The sequence below is a fragment of the Capra hircus genome, chromosome 3 (genome assembly GCF_001704415.2).
Source record: "Capra hircus breed San Clemente chromosome 3, ASM170441v1, whole genome shotgun sequence".
Taxonomy (NCBI): domain Eukaryota; kingdom Metazoa; phylum Chordata; class Mammalia; order Artiodactyla; family Bovidae; genus Capra; species Capra hircus.
This window is the reverse complement of record NC_030810.1, coordinates 88,330,029-88,348,341: the sequence shown is the minus strand read 5'-3', so window position 1 is coordinate 88,348,341 and position 18,313 is coordinate 88,330,029. Positions and strand designations below refer to the sequence as shown.

General features: G+C 35.9%; 1 protein-coding gene across 6 annotated transcripts in view; it reads right to left on the bottom strand.

Annotated features, from left to right (window-relative positions):
- Positions 1–18,313, bottom strand: part of CEPT1 (choline/ethanolamine phosphotransferase 1) — a 38,834-nt gene that overhangs the window by 11,696 nt on the left and 8,825 nt on the right. For 4 of the 6 annotated variants that reach the window (XM_018045904.1, XM_018045900.1, XM_018045898.1 and 1 more), the window contains exons 3-4: positions 14,313–14,460; positions 10,858–10,999 (exon numbers count right to left, since the gene is read on the bottom strand). In XM_018045904.1, coding sequence (XP_017901393.1) covers positions 10,858–10,999; positions 14,313–14,460 — 290 coding nt within the window. Of the gene's footprint in view, positions 1–5,584; positions 5,670–10,857; positions 11,000–14,312; positions 14,461–18,313 lie in introns of all 6 variants that reach the window. The other 2 variants (XM_018045899.1, XM_018045901.1) reach the window with 1 other exon arrangement.

Here is an 18,313-nt window from a genome sequence, read left to right as displayed (position 1 = left end):
AGAGCAAGACAGAGTCCCCATTTCTAAAATTGATACTTCAAGCAGACAATCCAGAATGTGAGCTTAAGAAACGTGAGTTTTATGCTCATAATAAACAACTAGACTGAAGCCAGTCTCTCAGAACTGAAGAAACTGATCTTTGATTGCTCAAGAATGTTTTTTAAACAGAAGCGTATTAAGCTGCAAACATAGTGATGTAGTTATCTTGATACACACATTTATTGGAAAGAAAAATGGACTGAATTAGGCTAAAAAGAATCTGTAGAGCTGACCTGGTGAGTGATGTTGCCAATAAGGGGAATTACACTCAGTAGCAGACTCAGGAGACTGAGCAGGTGTCAAAGATGATCGATTCTGTCTTGGGTGAAGGAGGGCAGACATCTTACAACATTTTGCTGGATATATGAAGTAGCCTTCTGGGAGGGGAAGGGCCAGAAGTATAGAATTACAAAATAAAAATGGAGGGAACCTCATGCAATTAATCTATGTACCTTGGATGAATGTAAGAGATTAGGAAACATGAATGATCTTTACAAAGCCCCAAACTGGGATTCCTAGGGAAATTTTAATGGATTTTATAACCTGTTTGGAAACTTTGGAAGACAGAATTTTGTAAAACATTCAGATAATATCACTGAATTTAGATCAACAATGTCTTAATGTTAGGAAGGAGAGTCAAGGAAAACTTACTTACCAGTTGGTAATTAGTTAAGAATATTTTTTCCCATGTGATTATATGATTTAGAGGAATACTCTGTACTCCCTCCTACTCTCAATCACGAGAACTGCCTATTACCACTCCTGGATGTGTGGCTCTAATCATTCTAATGAGTATCAGTCTAATCACTGACTGTTCATGAAAAAGGGTGCAGTGTGAGGCTATCCCCAAAGACAGAAAAAGCAAGCTAAGAGGGACACGGGGCAGAAACAATTAACAGTGAACAAGAATTAATAATTCTGTTTAGAAGAGAATTGGTTACCTGACAGTCCATTTTTTCATCCTCCGCTAGGAAGTCTCTCAGTATGGGCTGAATTTACTGTGACACATATTAGGAGGGGGCTCATCTTAAGTTTTTTTGGCTATACAGGAAAGACATAATTATCTAGAGGGAAAATTCTATATAAAGGCAGGAATTTGGCATTTCTATAGCCACTTGCTTATTATTTTTTCTTCAAAATGACAACATGGGTGATAATATTTCTAAGTGTTGGGACTATTTCTCTAAAACAAAAGCAAACAACAAAAAAAATCAATCTCCACAACCACAGCAAAAAATAAACCCTTCAGAGTACAAGGGCTATGGGGTAGAAAACCACCTAAAACACCACAGTGATTTTTTCAAAAGACATGGGAAAACAAATCTCATATCTGTAGGATTAGAGTTCCACAGCCTAAGAGTTTCAGAGAGGGGGGAACTAGATGATAGTAAATACAATTTTCTATAACCATGAAAGTATTTAAATATCTTGACTGGGATTGCTTAATAATTTCTTACTTCTACGGAATAGGTTTTGTCAAAGAACAAAAGAAAACTCCCCAAATGCTATGGATAAATCTATGAGTGCTCTGGTCAGAACACAAAAAATTACTACAAGCAGCCAACCAAACAATATCCTGGTGGTTGTCACAGAAGAAAGATGGAAAAAAGCAAACTAGTTGTGGAGACAGCTCTCTCATTTTTCTGATTGGGAGGCTGCAAGTGTGGCAGTCCTGAGTCAAAGTAACCTTAGAGACTCATAGCAAATCCCTTAGTCCATCACTCCTTACAGCATCCTAGTGATCTATCGATTAAGAGGTAAAGATATCAGGGTGTCCTAAATAAATATGAGTAATTTAAACTTCTGAACAGGAAATAGAAATTTTCTAGTTGTAGTGACGATCTTAGGGAGCATTCATCACCAGAGAAAGGCAGCTTAGAAAGTTCCCTGATCAGGACAATTATTACATGAGAAGTACAGCTTTTAAAAGTGTTTAAGGGATATAACAACTCTGAATTATAATTTCTATTCTGAATGTTTCATTTTATCCATTTGGTTTGAATTCCAACAAGACTCAGCATTAACTGAGGGATGTGAAGGGATTTAACTGACATTCTGTGAACATCGATAAGTATGTTAATCATCATTTCCTAGAATTTTTAATATCAGAAATAAGACAATTTAATCTAGTTTTTTTTCTACATATAACATATGTATTACTTGCAGTTAATTTGGAAGTTAATTTTTCTGTTAAACTACATATAGTAAATATGATTTTGTTTTAACTGGGTTGGCTATTAACTTGGTTAACAGAGAATGTGCACTAGGGTTAAATTCACAATGTCACAGAAATTCTGATTTGTATAATCTGACTTGTCAGTTATTTTAAAAGAAGTATTCTTCTTAGAAGTCACTGAAGCGGGCTGGAGTCCTAGTTAAGGATTAGATTGTTATTAATTACAGACTTGCAATTATTTGTAAATGAATCTGGTGTTCTAGGGAACTTATACATAAGCAGAATTGGATGGCATCATCAACAATGGATATAAATTTGAGCAAACTTCAGGAGATGGTGAAGGACAGGGAGCCTAGTGTGCTGCAGCCCATGGGGTTGCAAAGAGTCAGATTCGACTTAGTGGCTTATTGGTATTGGCAGACTGAGGACTGACCTAGAAATTCAACATATTGCCTTCCAATATTTTACTTTCTACCCTTGATAAGGGGAAAACTGGGCATGACAAATTTAATGTTAATAACATTAAACATATAGCTAAGAGACAACTAAGAGTATTTTAAAGTCAAGTGTTATATATAAAGCCTAAGCCTCTATCTTTGAAATATTTTAAACAGTACTATCTACCGCATGAACGACCATAGGGATCTTTAAGAGTATCTGACAGAACTAAAAAAAAACAACCCATTCAGTGACTTCGAATAAGAGAAAAATAGGCAAAGGCTAGAGCAGAACAAGTCCTCTAAGAGGAACGAAAGTTTAGGTCTCAAATTTAAGGGGCAGCCTATCCCTATCACCTTTGGAAATAGAAAAATTAGAAGAGAGGACTCTTCTCTCATTTAGTAATAATCTCAGAGTTAAATAAAGAGGTCATAGACATATTCTTCCTTTCAAAATAGCAATATCAATTTTGGAAGAAACCTGGAAATTAGTGGGAGTTATTAACACAGGTCTTATAATGAAAATGAACACTTACTATATATGATAAGCACTGTAGTCAGCACATAGCATGTTTTTTACTTTTTTAACCTTCACAACTATCCTAGGAGGTAGGAAATATTACCACCATTTATAGATGAGGACATCTGGTTAGATACGGTAAGTGACTTTTCAAGGTTATAGAATGATAAGTGGAAGAGTCTTGAAAGAAATTAATGTTGCTCCTCCATATTAGAAGAGTGCTGAAACTCCTCTAATTTTCAGTCTACTAATCATCTGGGACAAACATTTGACATATGCTTTTAACTTGCTGTCTTTAAGATGTCTGTATGTTTTAGCATGACACTTCTCACATTCTAACACAATTTTCCCTAAAATGGCAGAATACAACAAGCAACAGCTAACACAGGTTTAGACCCTAATAAACTGAAATAAGTTGGAAATAAATTAGAAAGAACAACTCTTTCTGAAGCTTAGAACTTCCTCTGAACTTTGTAAATAAAAAAGAAAGTACATCTGACAATTTCATTTCTATGATCAAATCAGTTAAAGCAACACACATTAAAAGCAAAGGAAAATCTATGCAAGTTAGCAATTGATAAAAGTGAAGACAATATATCTGGAGAAAATAATGTATTTCTAAAACATTTTTCATGATGGTAAAATTAAAATGCATTTTAAAAAACATTTTAATAGGAAGCGCTCTATAAACAGAAGGTACTTTGTTATAGACAGACAAAGTGAAGGTAAAAGAGTCAATATCCTATTAATTTAATTAAGAACACGAGTGGAAAAAACTTTTGGTAAGTTTAATATTAATAAATGAGCTATCAAAAATTATAAATCTAGACAACTGCAGTGAGAACAAAGCTTCAGGTCTTTGGAGAAAGTACTAGAAACAGGGTAAAGGTAAAGGAGAGCTATAGAATGACACATCCTGAACTATGCACATTGTTCTGCTCGGGGAGGGAATCTCACAAATAACTATGCCAATATGTTGTAATTCAACTGAAAATGGCTTCAGTTTTGCTTCTAAAACATGCCTATAGTACTTCTTAATATATTCCATATTCCAAGTTAATTTGAAAAAATGGTGTAGGATATCCTTCACTGTTAATTTGTCCCCACAGCCACCACTACCACCACTGAATAAATGGATTTACAATGCTGCAAGATACTTTTCAGAAAGCACTCTGCTATCAGAGACTCACTATTTCTATCATATTACTGAAGCATTTTTGGATACGGGGACTCAATGCACAAAACCTAATGCAGCCTTCTAGCCTTGTATTATGGAGGAGCCTGGTGGGCTGCAGTCCATGGGGTCACTACGAGTCGGACACGACTGAGCAACTTCACTTTCACTTTTCACTTTGATGCATTGGAGGAGGAAATGGCAACCCGCTCCAGTGTTCTTGCCTGGAGAATCCCAGGGATGGGGGAGCCTGGTGGGCTGCCGTCTATGGGGTTGCACAGAGTCGGACACGACTGAAGCGACTTAGCAGCAGCAGCAGCTGTGTATTGCTAGAATGATATGAACAGTTCCCCAATATTATTTTTTTCCCAATACTATTTAAACTGTAAAAATTTTTTTGAAAACTGTTTTTCTTATAAATAAAATCTTTCAGACCAAAGTGTAAAGGATTCTGGAAAATTTCACTGGGAAACCATTTCCTAATAAGTTTTTTTGAACATTTAAAAGTTATAAGGCCAAAATTATAATTCTAATATGAAGGGGGGCAAAAGATCATTACTTACTCTGTTAGCATTAAGGAAATAATACTTACCAAAACAAAATAGAAAAGAGAAGGTATTCAAAGAACGACCGATAGTAACATGAAAAGCTAAGAATACTTAGTTTTTAAAGCACAACTAAGAGAGGAAAACAGTAAGCAAAACAAATAGAAGTGACAATAGCTTCTAGCATTATTTTTTTTAAACCAAGATCATTTAATAGAAGCAGAAGAACTAGTACCAGGTATCTTAAAGAATATTAAGAGAATAAACAGAATCTTTTCTATATAATTATAAAGAAGCTTCTCAAATTACCTATCTAAGGAAAACTCTGCTTGGCTTATTTTTTCCAAAATATAAATACCAAAAAGTTCTGTTTAATGGTGGAAAGGTATTTGTTTCAAAAATATTACATAGAGCAAAAATAATATAAGGTATATCAGGTAAATGGGAAAGAACTGTTTTTAGCATCAAATCACCAGAAATATTAATTTCAAAAAATTTTGTTTATAGGGTGGATTTTTATTGCCCTATTATATATTAAAATTATTTGTTTTCTAATGACCTGTTTGTCTGTGAAATACCACCAGGAAGACTTTTGAATTTTTGTTTTTTCATTACTCTGTGCATGACAAAGGTGCTGTCTTTATCGAGTTCACGCCATTGTTCATTGGACAGCATGAATATTCTAGCAGTTACCGTGAAGTTCCAGAACCAAGGTCCCAGGGTTCCTGTGAGAAGCTGGCATATTATAATTATGATCTGGGACTCTGTAACATCGAATCTATGCATAAGGAAACAAACATTTCAAAGTAACTTTACTCAGAACTTTTGCTAAATAGCCCTACGAAAACAAGGGAGCAAAAACAGATTTAAAATGTAGCATTCTCCTTATAAAGACATCTAAAGATTCAATGATACAATTTATACGGCACTATTATTATCCTTATGCATACAGGTATTCTTACCCAAATCAAAATAGTATAGAAGTTTAAAAATCAAAACTAATACACTGAACAAATGACTTACAAATAGGCAGTTGGAAACAATGGAACTAAAAACACAGTCAATGCTCAGTTACCTAGGAATGTTGAATACTGCTTGCCAAAAATAATCACACTGTCTGTGACATAGGTCCCTTCAGTGCCAGAACCTTCCCAGACTTCCCGGTGGATAAAAATACTTCCCAGGAGCCCCAATGGACAGTCATCTATGTGTCTGCAAAACCACTAATGATCTGACACCCCTTTACTTCTCCATACCTCATCCTGCTCCTGCCTTTGCAAGCTCAGTAAAATTCTCACATGGATGTAGAAAGGGCAAGTAGCAGAGTGAACGTGTGACCTCTTTTAATACAGTCAGAGCAAAAATCAAATTGGCCATTTATCTATCCTGCTTCCCGATAACCTCTAGTCTAGAATATTATTCTTCTTCCTCTCTCTTCCCTTAATTCCTCATAAGCATTATATCTCTCTACTGTATGGGATTACTTTATTAGTCATAAAAATCATTAAAACATCCAATATAATCACTAAAGAAGTTCTGGAACACATGGTGACAGAAAAAGAGAGGCAGTATAGAAGAGACTTCAATAAAAACTACACAATAAAAATTAAGAACTGAGGAATGAGAATAAGAAAGAAGTCTGTGATTTTACCTGATGATCTGAGAGTCAAACTACAGTCTAGGTTTTACATTAATATAGACAGTTATTTTAGTATAAAAGTGAAGTCGCTCAGTCTTGTCTGACTCTTTGCGACCTCATAGACTATAGCCTAATGGAATCCTCCGTCCATAGGATTTTCCAGGCAAGAATACTGGAGTGGGTTGCCATTTCCTTCTCCAGGAGATCTTCCCAACCCAGGGACTGAGCCCAGGTCTCCCGCATTGTAGGCAGACCCTTTACCGTCTGAGCCACCAGAAAGTATTACCTATAATAATTTGATAAAATTTAAATGGGCAAGTCCAACTGAATTAATTATTACCGAGGGGAAAAAAAACAGGAACTAGAAACTAAAAGGAAAATCTCTGGTACTAAATAATTAATGTGATAAATCTTAAACATTTAAAGACAGGTAAATCCTATACAGGCATTCAATAGGAAATTTCCTTCTTCTTTTATTTTTTATTGAAGTATAGTTGATTTACAATGTTGTGTTAGTTTCTACTGTATAGCAAAGTGATTCAGTTATACAAGATATAACATTATATATATATAAAATATATGTTATAGACATAATACACGTATTCTTTTTTATATTCTTTTCTATTATGGTTTATTACAGGGTATTGAATATAGTTCCCTGTGCTATACAGTAGGATCTTGTTTATCTATTTTATGTATAGGAAATCTCCTAATTCTTAATCCACAGAAAGTAGATTATGTATCAACAGACAACAATTTTTAATTACTTGGAGGCAGGAGGTCTCTGAGCACTTATTCTTTAGAGGTTATCAGGATAAGAAGATGAACTTGATTTGTCAGACTACCAGTAAATACACAGCCTATTAACTTTTTTCAATTAACTACAGAAAAGGAAAAAGTCATAAGTTATTTATTTATACAGGAATAAATGCTGGTGGCCAGGTTTTTGGTTAATGTAAATGTGAAACCCTAGATATATGAACTGAAAAATGCCATAAGCTGAAATAATATCTGTAAAAGTAACAGACTCACAGAAGGAACTTTAGATATCAAACTCTTACAAGTTGGGAAATGAGGCCCACGAAAGTCATGGGCCTTGCCAAAGCTGATATGCAGATAATATGGAGATAACACCTGAGGAAAGACTGGCATGAGTTCAATCTATTACAATTTCTTTCTTTTGTTCTCTTCTGAAAAGACAACTTGAGTCATTTTTTTTCCTGAAATAGTAATTTAATGGTTTTACCTTTTACAATGTGTAAGATTTTTTTAAGGCCTTCATTTTATATAAATATAGTTTTATTAAAGATTGTTTAGGGTTTCTAAGCATTTAATTTATAAAAATGTTTCTATACATACAAGCTATATTTAAAAGTATCTAGATATAGAAGGCTTAGGCCTTAAGAAATATGAACTCTTTCATTTAATATAATCCATGAACAATTAAAAGACTATTTTACAAATGTTTACCCATGAGCTTCAATTCATAATTTTTCTTTTCCTCCTAACCTATGCTTCTATAAAGTTCTAACATCTAAGGCCACATCCCTCCCTCAGTTTTTCATATCCAGGGCTAGGAAAAGTTCCAAAGGTATAAACTGGGTCAAGAAGGGTCCCAATTAGCAGTACTTATCTCCATCAGATCTCTACTTGCTTAGTCCAGAAGCACTAAAGGACAGAGGTCTGTCTAGATGTGAAAGGTATTGATACTCTGTGCAAGGCAGCTTTCAGCAAATCAGATTTCAGTGATCAGAGCAAAGATACAGCTCATAATTCCATTCACTTCTATTCCCTACGGTATGGCCTCATTTTGAGTCTTGGCAGCATTTAGCATTGTTCTCTTTTGAAATTCATCCCTCTTCTGGCTTTTCTTTCTGGTATGCCTCCTCCTACTCTGGCTGTTCAATAATTTTCACAGGCTTCTTTCTAGGCTTGCTCTCTACATTTTCTGCTATTCTCATTCTGTTTAGATGTCTAAAATCTGTCACATACGTGTTCTAGAGAAAACTATTCCTTCAAATAGGTTCCTTTTCCCATCTTTCATTCAGCTACCCTAGAAGGGGAAATGGGACTCATTCCAACCTCTGCTCTCTCATTCATTCTCAATATTCAAATACAGACTATGGCCTAGAGTTTCTACCTGTTAAGTTTCTCTCTAACATATCCCTTTCTTGTCTTTTTTTTTTAAAGATTTTTTGATGTGGACCATTTCTAAAGTCTTTATTGAATTTGTTATGATACTGCTTCTGTTTCATGTTTTGGTTCTTTGGACACACGGCATGTGGCATGTTAGCTCCCTAACAGGGACTGAACCCACACTCCCTGCAGTGGAAGGCAAAGTACCAAACACTGGATGGTCAGAGAAGTTCCCCCTTTCTCTACAATAGCACTGTGACTGCTAGTTCAGATTTCATCCTCCCTCATATTTAATTATGTTAATGCCTCCTAAAGGATCTAACTTCTGTCATAGCCCACTCCAATTCACCCTCCAAAGACTGATCTTTTCTCACTTCCTGCAAAGATTCTCCATTGAGTGAGGATGAAAAGGCCTCAGTTATTGGCAGAACACAGAAGGCCTGTGATTTTCTGGATCTTCTCCAGCCTTATCTCCTACCACACCCCTACAGGCATCTTATGATTTAACAATATAGAACTGCTTGCAATTCTCCAAGTATGTATTTCATCAAAGGAATATACCACATGGGAAATTTCAAGACTGGCAAAAAGAAAGCAATCACAGCAAATCACCCCTAAAAATACTGTCTATTTAACTCTTCCCCTGTTCCATGGCTCATTTGCTTTCCTTTCTTCACTTCCCACACCATAAGACTGGTGCTGCTTTACTTGAAAGGGAAAGAAAATAAATTAGGGCTAAGTGATAAATAAGCTTTCAAAATAAGGGTTTGAAAGTTAACCCTAACATAATAACCAATGAAACATAAACTATGTGAAACCCAAGTACTACAAATTCTGCTATTTTTGAAAACAATAATATCACTAACAATTAAAACTGAATTAGGGCAAATCAAGTGATCTTAGAAGTCCTTTATATTTTGTGGTTTTTACCTAATGCAGATAAAGACTATAAAAACATTACTGAGATTACAATGAAACTATGAAAATATTGAAAAAAAATCTGTACACAATATTTTTGATTACTGCTTTTTTTAAAGTATTTGATATCTTCCATATTTTCTGAGCATAGATCATTTTATAAACTGCTGATGAATGCACAGAACAGTTTTCAATTAGAAACTCATGACAACTATTGTCACTTAAGCTGTGCCTTAAACACATTCTCTAAATCCCTCTATTTTTAAGTCATTCCAAGACATGTCTTTTAGTTAACATTGAAATTATTATTAATTATTCATTTACTGTCATAAGAACATCTTAAATCCTATTTAAATAAGGTTAGCAAAAATCACCTGAAGAGAACTTGTAGGGGACAGCTAAATTTCTATGCATTCTGGCTTTTTCAAGGACTAGAAAACTAAGTCTATCAGTGACCTAAAATTTTAAAATCCGTTAATGATTTGTCTTAATGAAAGACTTGGTTAAGACGGTCTCCTATCACTTCACATCAGAGATTTTTATTATGACATTCCATGAAGTTTTCAGAGTGTTTTCTCACGCTCTTTTTCATTTAACCTACACCAGGAAAAAATTAAAAGACTAACTACAGTACTGTAAATCAGATCTGTGATACTTAATTAAACACCAGTTGGTGAATTCCATCCTTAACCTTTCCAAGACTGGCTTACTCATGAATATTTACACAAACACACACAAAATATTTACAGAAAAGCACTAATTATCAAGTAGGAACTATTCATTTTGGAGTTTAAAGGACTCCAAATTTTTTTAATTCTTAGGCATTTTGTTAGCAGTAATAATCTATATGTTGTGCTCATATCCTCTAAAGTATCATGAGTTTAGATATTTATAGATTCATAAACAAAAATAACATGCAGAGAGAAAAATCTAATTAAGCTATGATATTTAAAGAGTTGCTCTTAGCTTTCATAAACTATCTTTTCTTTCCTGAAAATACAACTTCATAGGTCAAAATAAAACACAGTATTAAGATGAATAACAGTGGGGAAAAAGAAAAATGAATCTGAGGGAAAAACAGTTGGATATGAGTGAAGGGGCTATTCTAATATTTCCTTTTAAACAGTGTGACAGAAGGACACATGATAAAATAATGAAAGTTTCTTTTATTTACTAAACTAGTGATTTGACCAATTTCTAATACTTAAACATCTATGAGCAACATTCTTCATATCTGAGAGAGAAAAAACACACACCATTAACTGTTACTTACATTCCAAATCGTAATGTTCCAGAAACGTATGTTTGCCAGTGTGCACAATAGAACATGAATGTCCCAGCAAAACAACAAAAAAACATCCAATCAGGGTTTGTCCCCAGTTGCACTGCAATACAAGTTCCAAGAACCACAAAAACTGAAAAAGAAAGATCACAGTGAAAAAACTAAACAATCTGATTAACAAACATTAACTAAGCTGGTAATGATTTTCAGTTCAGTTCAGTTCAGTCGCTCAGGCGTGTCCGACTCTTTGCGACCCCATGAATTGCAGTACACCAGGCCTCCCTGTCCATCACCATCTCCCGGAGATCACTCAAACTCATGTCCATTGAGTCGGTGATGCCATCCAGCCATCTCATCCTCTGTCGTCCCCTTCTCCTCCTGCCCCCAATCACTCCCAGCATCAGAGTCTTTTCCAATGAGTCAATTCTTCGCATGAGGTGGCCAAAGTACTGTAGTTTCAGCTTTAGCAACAGTCCTTCCAAAGAACACCCAGGACTGATTTCCATAATGATTTTAGATGAGGCAAACAGATATGAATGTTTAATCTTTTTTCAGTCATCTACTCAAATAGGAAAGCAAGCTATGGTCTTTTATATTAACGTTTACCCTGTAACTTCGATCTGTTATTTCACTATACCACTAGGTGAAAACAAACTTCTTGAAAGCAACTAAAATACTTTAGCATTTTTTTGGAGTACATGCGTATCTCGTTTTATTACACTTAACAGACACTGTGCTTCCAGATATTGCTTTTTCTTTTTTTTCAATTAAAGGTTTGTGGCAGCCTTGCATTGCATGTCTATCAGTGCCACTTTCTTTTCAACAGTTTTAGCTCACTTAATATCTCTGTGTCACATTTTGGTCATTGTTAAAATACTTCCATTTTTTTTCCATTATTACATTTGTCATGATTTCTGATCAGTGATCTTTGATGTTACTACTGCAAAAAAGATTACAACTTGCTGAAGGCTCAGATGATAGCATTTTTTTAAATCAATATTTTTAAATTAAATAACGTACATTTTTCAGAAATAATGTTATTGCACAGTTAACAGACTAAACTATAGTGTAAAAATAAGTTTTACATACACTAGGAAATCAAAAAAACTTGTGTGTCTCACTTTATTGCAATATTCACTGTATTGCAGTGGTCTGAAACTGAATCCGCAATGCATCTGAGGTATGTCTCTATTCCCTCAACTCAATGATACAGTACTAGTGAGCAGTGAAAAATTACAAGGCAGAACGTCAAAAAGAAAGACAAAAGCCTAGATAATTCACTGGCTTTAGATAGCAATCTTTTTTATTTAGCAGATTTCACTATGGGTAATATACATTAAAAACAAAAAAAGGACTGCCTATAAAAGTTTCGAACTCAAACTACAATGCAAAAATGGCTATCACTTAGAAAAAAATCCAGAACTATCATTCTGCTGTTACCAAATTAAATTATAATAGTTTTTCAAGCTGCCCAACTAGCATCTTCAGTAGAAGCTTTTTCTTAAGATTTACATGAACTTATCTGTTCCTTCCCCTCTGCTAAGCAAGCTGCTATCAGGATACAATCAAACAATGATTTTAACATATGCTTACATTTGTGAATCTGAGTTCACAAAGTAAAACCATCAAGGGTTTTTGTTTGCCTCTTTAAAAATATTTTAAACGCTGTGCCAAATGACAAGAAACCAACTGAAGAACTAAATAAAAAAATAAGTGTGTTGGGAGGAGTATGTGGCAAGGTGGGGAGTCAGGGGGAACAGAGTTCTTGAAAAGAAGACTAGTTAGAAACTGTCATTTAATTTCTAAATCTCTTTTTTCCCTCTAAAGAAGTACTAAATTATTATTCTTTAAATGGTAGAAATAAAGACATACCACATATAATCTAATTATAGTAATATCTTTTGCTAGCACCTTAGTGTACTTTTTTTTTAGTCTTTTCATCGAAGCCCACTATCACAGTTACAGTCCAAGTCTACAATGAAATTTTAAATGTCTGTATAATATCCATTTAAATTAAAGACTATCTTATAAAACTGATCAACATTTATCTACCAGTACAAAATTAATAGCTAATATAACCTGGAGTAGAATCAGAATTCAGAAATATCTGTAGAGTTAAAATAATGGCTGAATTTACTAAGTGTTCATACGAGATGTCTAAAACAGGCAAATTCATAGAGATAGTAACTTGGTGGTTACCAGGGCCTGGGGGAAGTAGGGAATGCAGATTGACTACTAGCAAATGATTCCCTTTTGGAGTGGAAAGGAAAAAATTGACATCTGACAAAATGTTTTGGAATTAGAGGGCTTCCCTGGTGGCTCAGCTGATAAAGAATCTGCTTGCAAGGTGGGAGACCTGAGTTCGACCCTTGGGTTGGGACGATCCCCTTGAGAAGGGAACTGCTACCCACTCCAGTATTCTGACCTGGAGAATTCCATGGACTGTATGGGGTCACAAAGAGTCAGACACGACTGAGCGACTTTCACTTTTCACTTTGGAATTAGATAATGGTAATGGTTGCATAATTTTGTGACTACACTAAAAGTCACTAAACTGTACACTTTATATTTTTATTTTTATTATTTTTTTTTAGTTCTGCAGACTTTTATTTATTTATTTTTTAGATACAATTAATGTTCATTTGCTGTTGTATCTTTTTTTTTTTTAAAATTTTAAAATCTTTAATTCTTACATGCGTTCCCAAACATGAACCCCCCTCCCACCTCCCTCCCCACAACATCTCTCTGGGTCATCCCCATGCACCAGCCCCAAGCAAGCTGCACCCTGCGTCAGACATGGACTGGCGATTCAATTCTTACATGACAGTATACATGTTAGAATTCCCATTCTCCCAAATCATCCCACCCTCTCCCTCTCCCTCTGAGTCCAAAAGTCCGTTATACACATCTGTGTCTTTTTTCCTGTCTTGCATACAGGGTCGTCATTGCCATCTTCCTAAATTCCATATATATGTGTTAGTATACTGTATTGGTGTTTTTCTTTCTGGCTTACTTCACTCTGTATAATTGGCTCCAGTTTCATCCAATAGTAAGTGAATTATATCTTAATAAAAACTTCAAAAAGGCAAAAACAAAAATACAAAGACTATGAATTTCTTAGTCTCCCATTACTGAACTCTCATCTGTAATTTATGAGAATTTTTTCATGATAACAATTATGCCCTAAGAATTTAAAAACAACAGGGGCCAAAACAATAACATTTAGGGTTAAAAATAACTTAGGTAGAAATTAATTTCTAAATTTCCTGATATCATCAAATAATGAACAAGTATTAACCAGCTTTATATTTTTTGACAATATTAAAACTTAATATAAAATCACTTCTGATAACTACTATAATATCACAAGCCTGTTATTTATCTTATCATTGTTTTCATATTCCTTTTAATACTATTGATCATTAACATTAAAAAATCAATAATACCTGTCGATAGTGAATCACACCCATGATCAAAAAGTTCTCCCAATGGAGAACTACTATTAGTTCTTCTTGCCTGTTTTCCATCAATAGCATCCAAAGACTGGTAGATGAAAAGGCCGCACGCACAAGCAATATACGCCCACAGGGGTGCCTGTGAAATAAAATTTAAAAAACAAGAGTAACAAAACATATTAATATTATGTTTGGCAAATATATTTTTACTTGCAGATATGTTATATTCATTCTCCAGAGAAGTTGGAAGCTATGGGAGAGAAGATCCAGGTGCTACATAATGAAAATCTTTTCAAAACAATCAGAATTATGAGAGGATTAAATTCCCTGTTTTGCAGGGATACTCAAGCAGATGCTGGGTAACTACTTCACAGGTGTAATACAGAAATGCCATGCGAGATTAGATTAGGCAATTTGTGTAAGATTCCTCCTAACAGTTAGACTCCAAGAATCAATTAATGAATAGCTAATAAGGTTTTTCCTAAGTTGTATTTTTGAAGATGTTTATAGGTATTACTGGAGAAGGCAATGGCACCCCACTCCAGTATTCTTGCCTGGAAAATCCCATGGACGGCCTGGTAGGCTGCAGTCCATGAGGTCGCAAACAGTCGGACACGACTGAGCGACTTCACTTTCACTTTTCACTTTCATGCACTGGAGAAGGAAATGGCAACCCACTCCAGTGTTCTTGCCTGGAGAATCCCCGGGATGGGGGAGCCTGGTAGGCTGCCGTCTATGGGGTCACACAGAGTCAGACACGACTGAAGTGACTTAGCAGCAGCAGCAGCATAGGTATTATACAAAAAGAAAATTTCCATGTTAAACTCAGTTGGAAAACACCGGATTAAACAATGCTAAAGCGATTTTTCCACTGCAGGACTGCTTCCAGGCCTTAAGACTGCTAACGCGTATTGTGCATGTTCAAGGAGGATGCAACATGCTGCCATTTCCCAAATGTATTTGAGCACGTGACTTATTTCTTTCACTGTTTCATGAAGCAACACTATGGAAATAATGATCTACTTACTAGACAGAGTGCTTACATTACTTTCCAAATACTTATTATGGTCACATTTTCAAGAAACAATTTCTCTTTTGTCAGACAGAAACTAAACCACTAACACCGAATTTAAATGTGATGCATTAAAAAAGGGAGCTTCTATTTGGTCTGTTCTCCGTAAGAAAGTAAGAGTTTTTTGCATCATTTTTTCCTATTTTCCTATGCTTAGGCCATGAAAACAATTTTATAACCACAAGATATTTTCTCAGATATTGGTTTTCAAGTTAACTGTACTAAATGCTCAGAGCTGCAAAGTAAACTACTCAGAGCTGCCAAAAATATTCAGTATATGCTGCACTACAAAGAGGTATCTCCCTGAGAGAGATCGATTTGTGACTGGGTGCTCAGCCATGTCCAACTCTTGCAGCCCAATGGACTGTAGCTTGCCAGGCTCCTCTGTCCATGGGAATTTTCAGGTAAGAATACTGGAGTGGGTTGCCAATTCCTTCTTCAGGGGATCTTCCTAATACAGGGATCAAACCCACCCACATCTCCTGCATTGACAGGCAGATTCTTTACCACTGAACTACCTGGGAAGCCCAGAGACCTATTTAGATTCAGTTACTAAAGGTAAAGATCTTCTCTTAAATGTTTTTTTTTTTTTTTGGCATCTCATACTTTAAAACACTGAGGCTGATAAAAAGATGACCATATATACCTCCCCCAAGCTCGAGTTACAAACCTGGAAAAGAATAACTGTGATTTTGTAACCACGTTTACATGGCAGCACCGGACTAAGTGGTTCATCTTTTTTTTTAAACGTATTTGTTTCTTAAAGTTTTTACTACTACTTTTTGGTTGTGCTGGGTCTTCACTGCTGTACACAGGCTTTCTCTAGTGGTGGAGAGTAGGGGCTCCCCTCCAGTTGTGTTGCATAGGCTTCTCACGGCAGTGTCTTCGATTTCAGGGCACAGGCACTAGGCGCCGAGGCTTAGCAGCGGCAGCATGTGCACTTAGGAGCTGTGGCTCACTGGCTCTGGAGTGTGCCTGTGTCAGTCGCTGCAGCATGGAGGCTCAGCGGGTGCAGCCCATGGGCTCTAGAGGGTGGGCTCAGCAACTGTGGCGCAAAGGCTTAGTTGTTCCAAGGCATGTGGAATCTTCCCGGACCAGGGATCAAATCCATGTCCCCTGCATGGGCAGGGGGATTCTTATCCACTGAGCCACCAGGAAAGTCCACTAAGTGATTACTCGTATGTGACTAAGAACTCTCCCTTCTAAACTTGGGTTTACTGCTTATTTCTAGAGGAATCCAGTAATTCTCTAGAGCTTCACTGTCTTATACAATGGCCATTAGCCAGCCACCTGTGACTATTTTAGTTTAAATTCATTATAAGAAACCAAAAATTCAGTTCCTCAGCTGCTAGGTACATTTCAAATATTCAATAGCCATAAGTACCTATGGCCTCCATATCAGATCACACAGACACAGAACACTATCATCATCACAGAAAATTCTACTGAACACTACTGCTTTAGGGGACTAGAAAAACAAGGAACTTCTTGGGCGAGGGGGTGGTTTAGGATTTTAATGGGGAAATGTGTTACCCTGGAACAGAACTGGATACAACTTAGTGACTAAATAACAACCTCCTAGAAAACAGCAAGATGGTAATTACATATATAAGAGAGAGAAGCAAAGCCTTCTTATCTTTGGACTTTTCTTTTTTCTTGCGAATATGCAGACCATTTTAATATTTATCTATTTCTTCTTTGTTTCCATTATTTCACAACTCACAGAGTTATTTTAAGAAGAAAGCCTTCTCATTCAGGAGCAAGTACGGTCTCAGCTGGGTTAAGAGTCTGATACACTGAATGTGTAAGTCAGGAAACTATTATAGTCATAATCTACCTTGATTTCTCCCAGTAGCATTCTGAAATGAGCGTAGTTCCTATTCTGGAAGTTTCCCAAAGATTTAACTAATGCCAGGGTTGCTCTAATAATTCCAAATCACTTAAGAAAAGAGGCTGAAGAAAAGTGTTACAGGGAACATGGTGCCTGGTACAGTCTGCTGCTGCTGCTGCTAAGTTGCTTCAGTCGTGCCCAACTCTGTGTGACCCCATAGACGGCAGCCCACCAGGCTTCTCTGTCCCTGAGATTCTCTAGGCAAGAATATTGGAGTGGGTTGCCATTTCCTTCTCCAATGCATGCACACATGCTAAGTTGCTTCAGTCATGTCCGACTCTGTGCAACCCTATGGACAGCAGCCCACCAGGCTCCTCTGTCCACGGGGTTCTCTAGGCAAGAATACTGGAATGGGTTGCCATCTAGGTGTTCAAAAAATGACTATTAGTGGCCAAGCTAATCTTGAACTTGTTCTCATTCCCTGATCTTCCTCCTGGAATTAGTTTAGAACTTAGAAGGTTTCAACTGGAACCAACCCACTTCCCTGTTGTATCTCTAAGGATGTGTGAGATCTGGACCAGATTCTCTGGAAGGAGATGTCAGAGCCTCAAGTGATCCACAGGAAAAACAGCGCCAAGGAAATGTGATAAAGAATCCCAAGATATATTTAAACAATTGTACTGGTGTTTATTTTTGTTTCCAGATTGACGTAAAGCAAGATAGTTAAAAAAAATGAGGGGAAACCAGAAATATATCCATATAATCTGTATGAATTATATCTGCATAGTAAAAGAGGAATTAAAGGTAATCAAGGGGGAGGGGAAAATAAGTATTTGGAAAAAGACAAAAACAAAAATATGTTTTATATGTAACTGTGACCCTCAATACCTGTTTACATTAAGAGCTATATGTGGAAACAAATGAATTAATGAAAACAGAAAGGGATAAGGGGTTAAATGGTGATAATTTTACCTCAAAAAAAAAAAATCAGCTGAAAAAGACTACATTGAAAAAATTACTTCAAGTTTAAAACAAGACAAGGAGCATTGTAGCCATTATGATTTACACAGTCACTTTCAACAGCTTTAC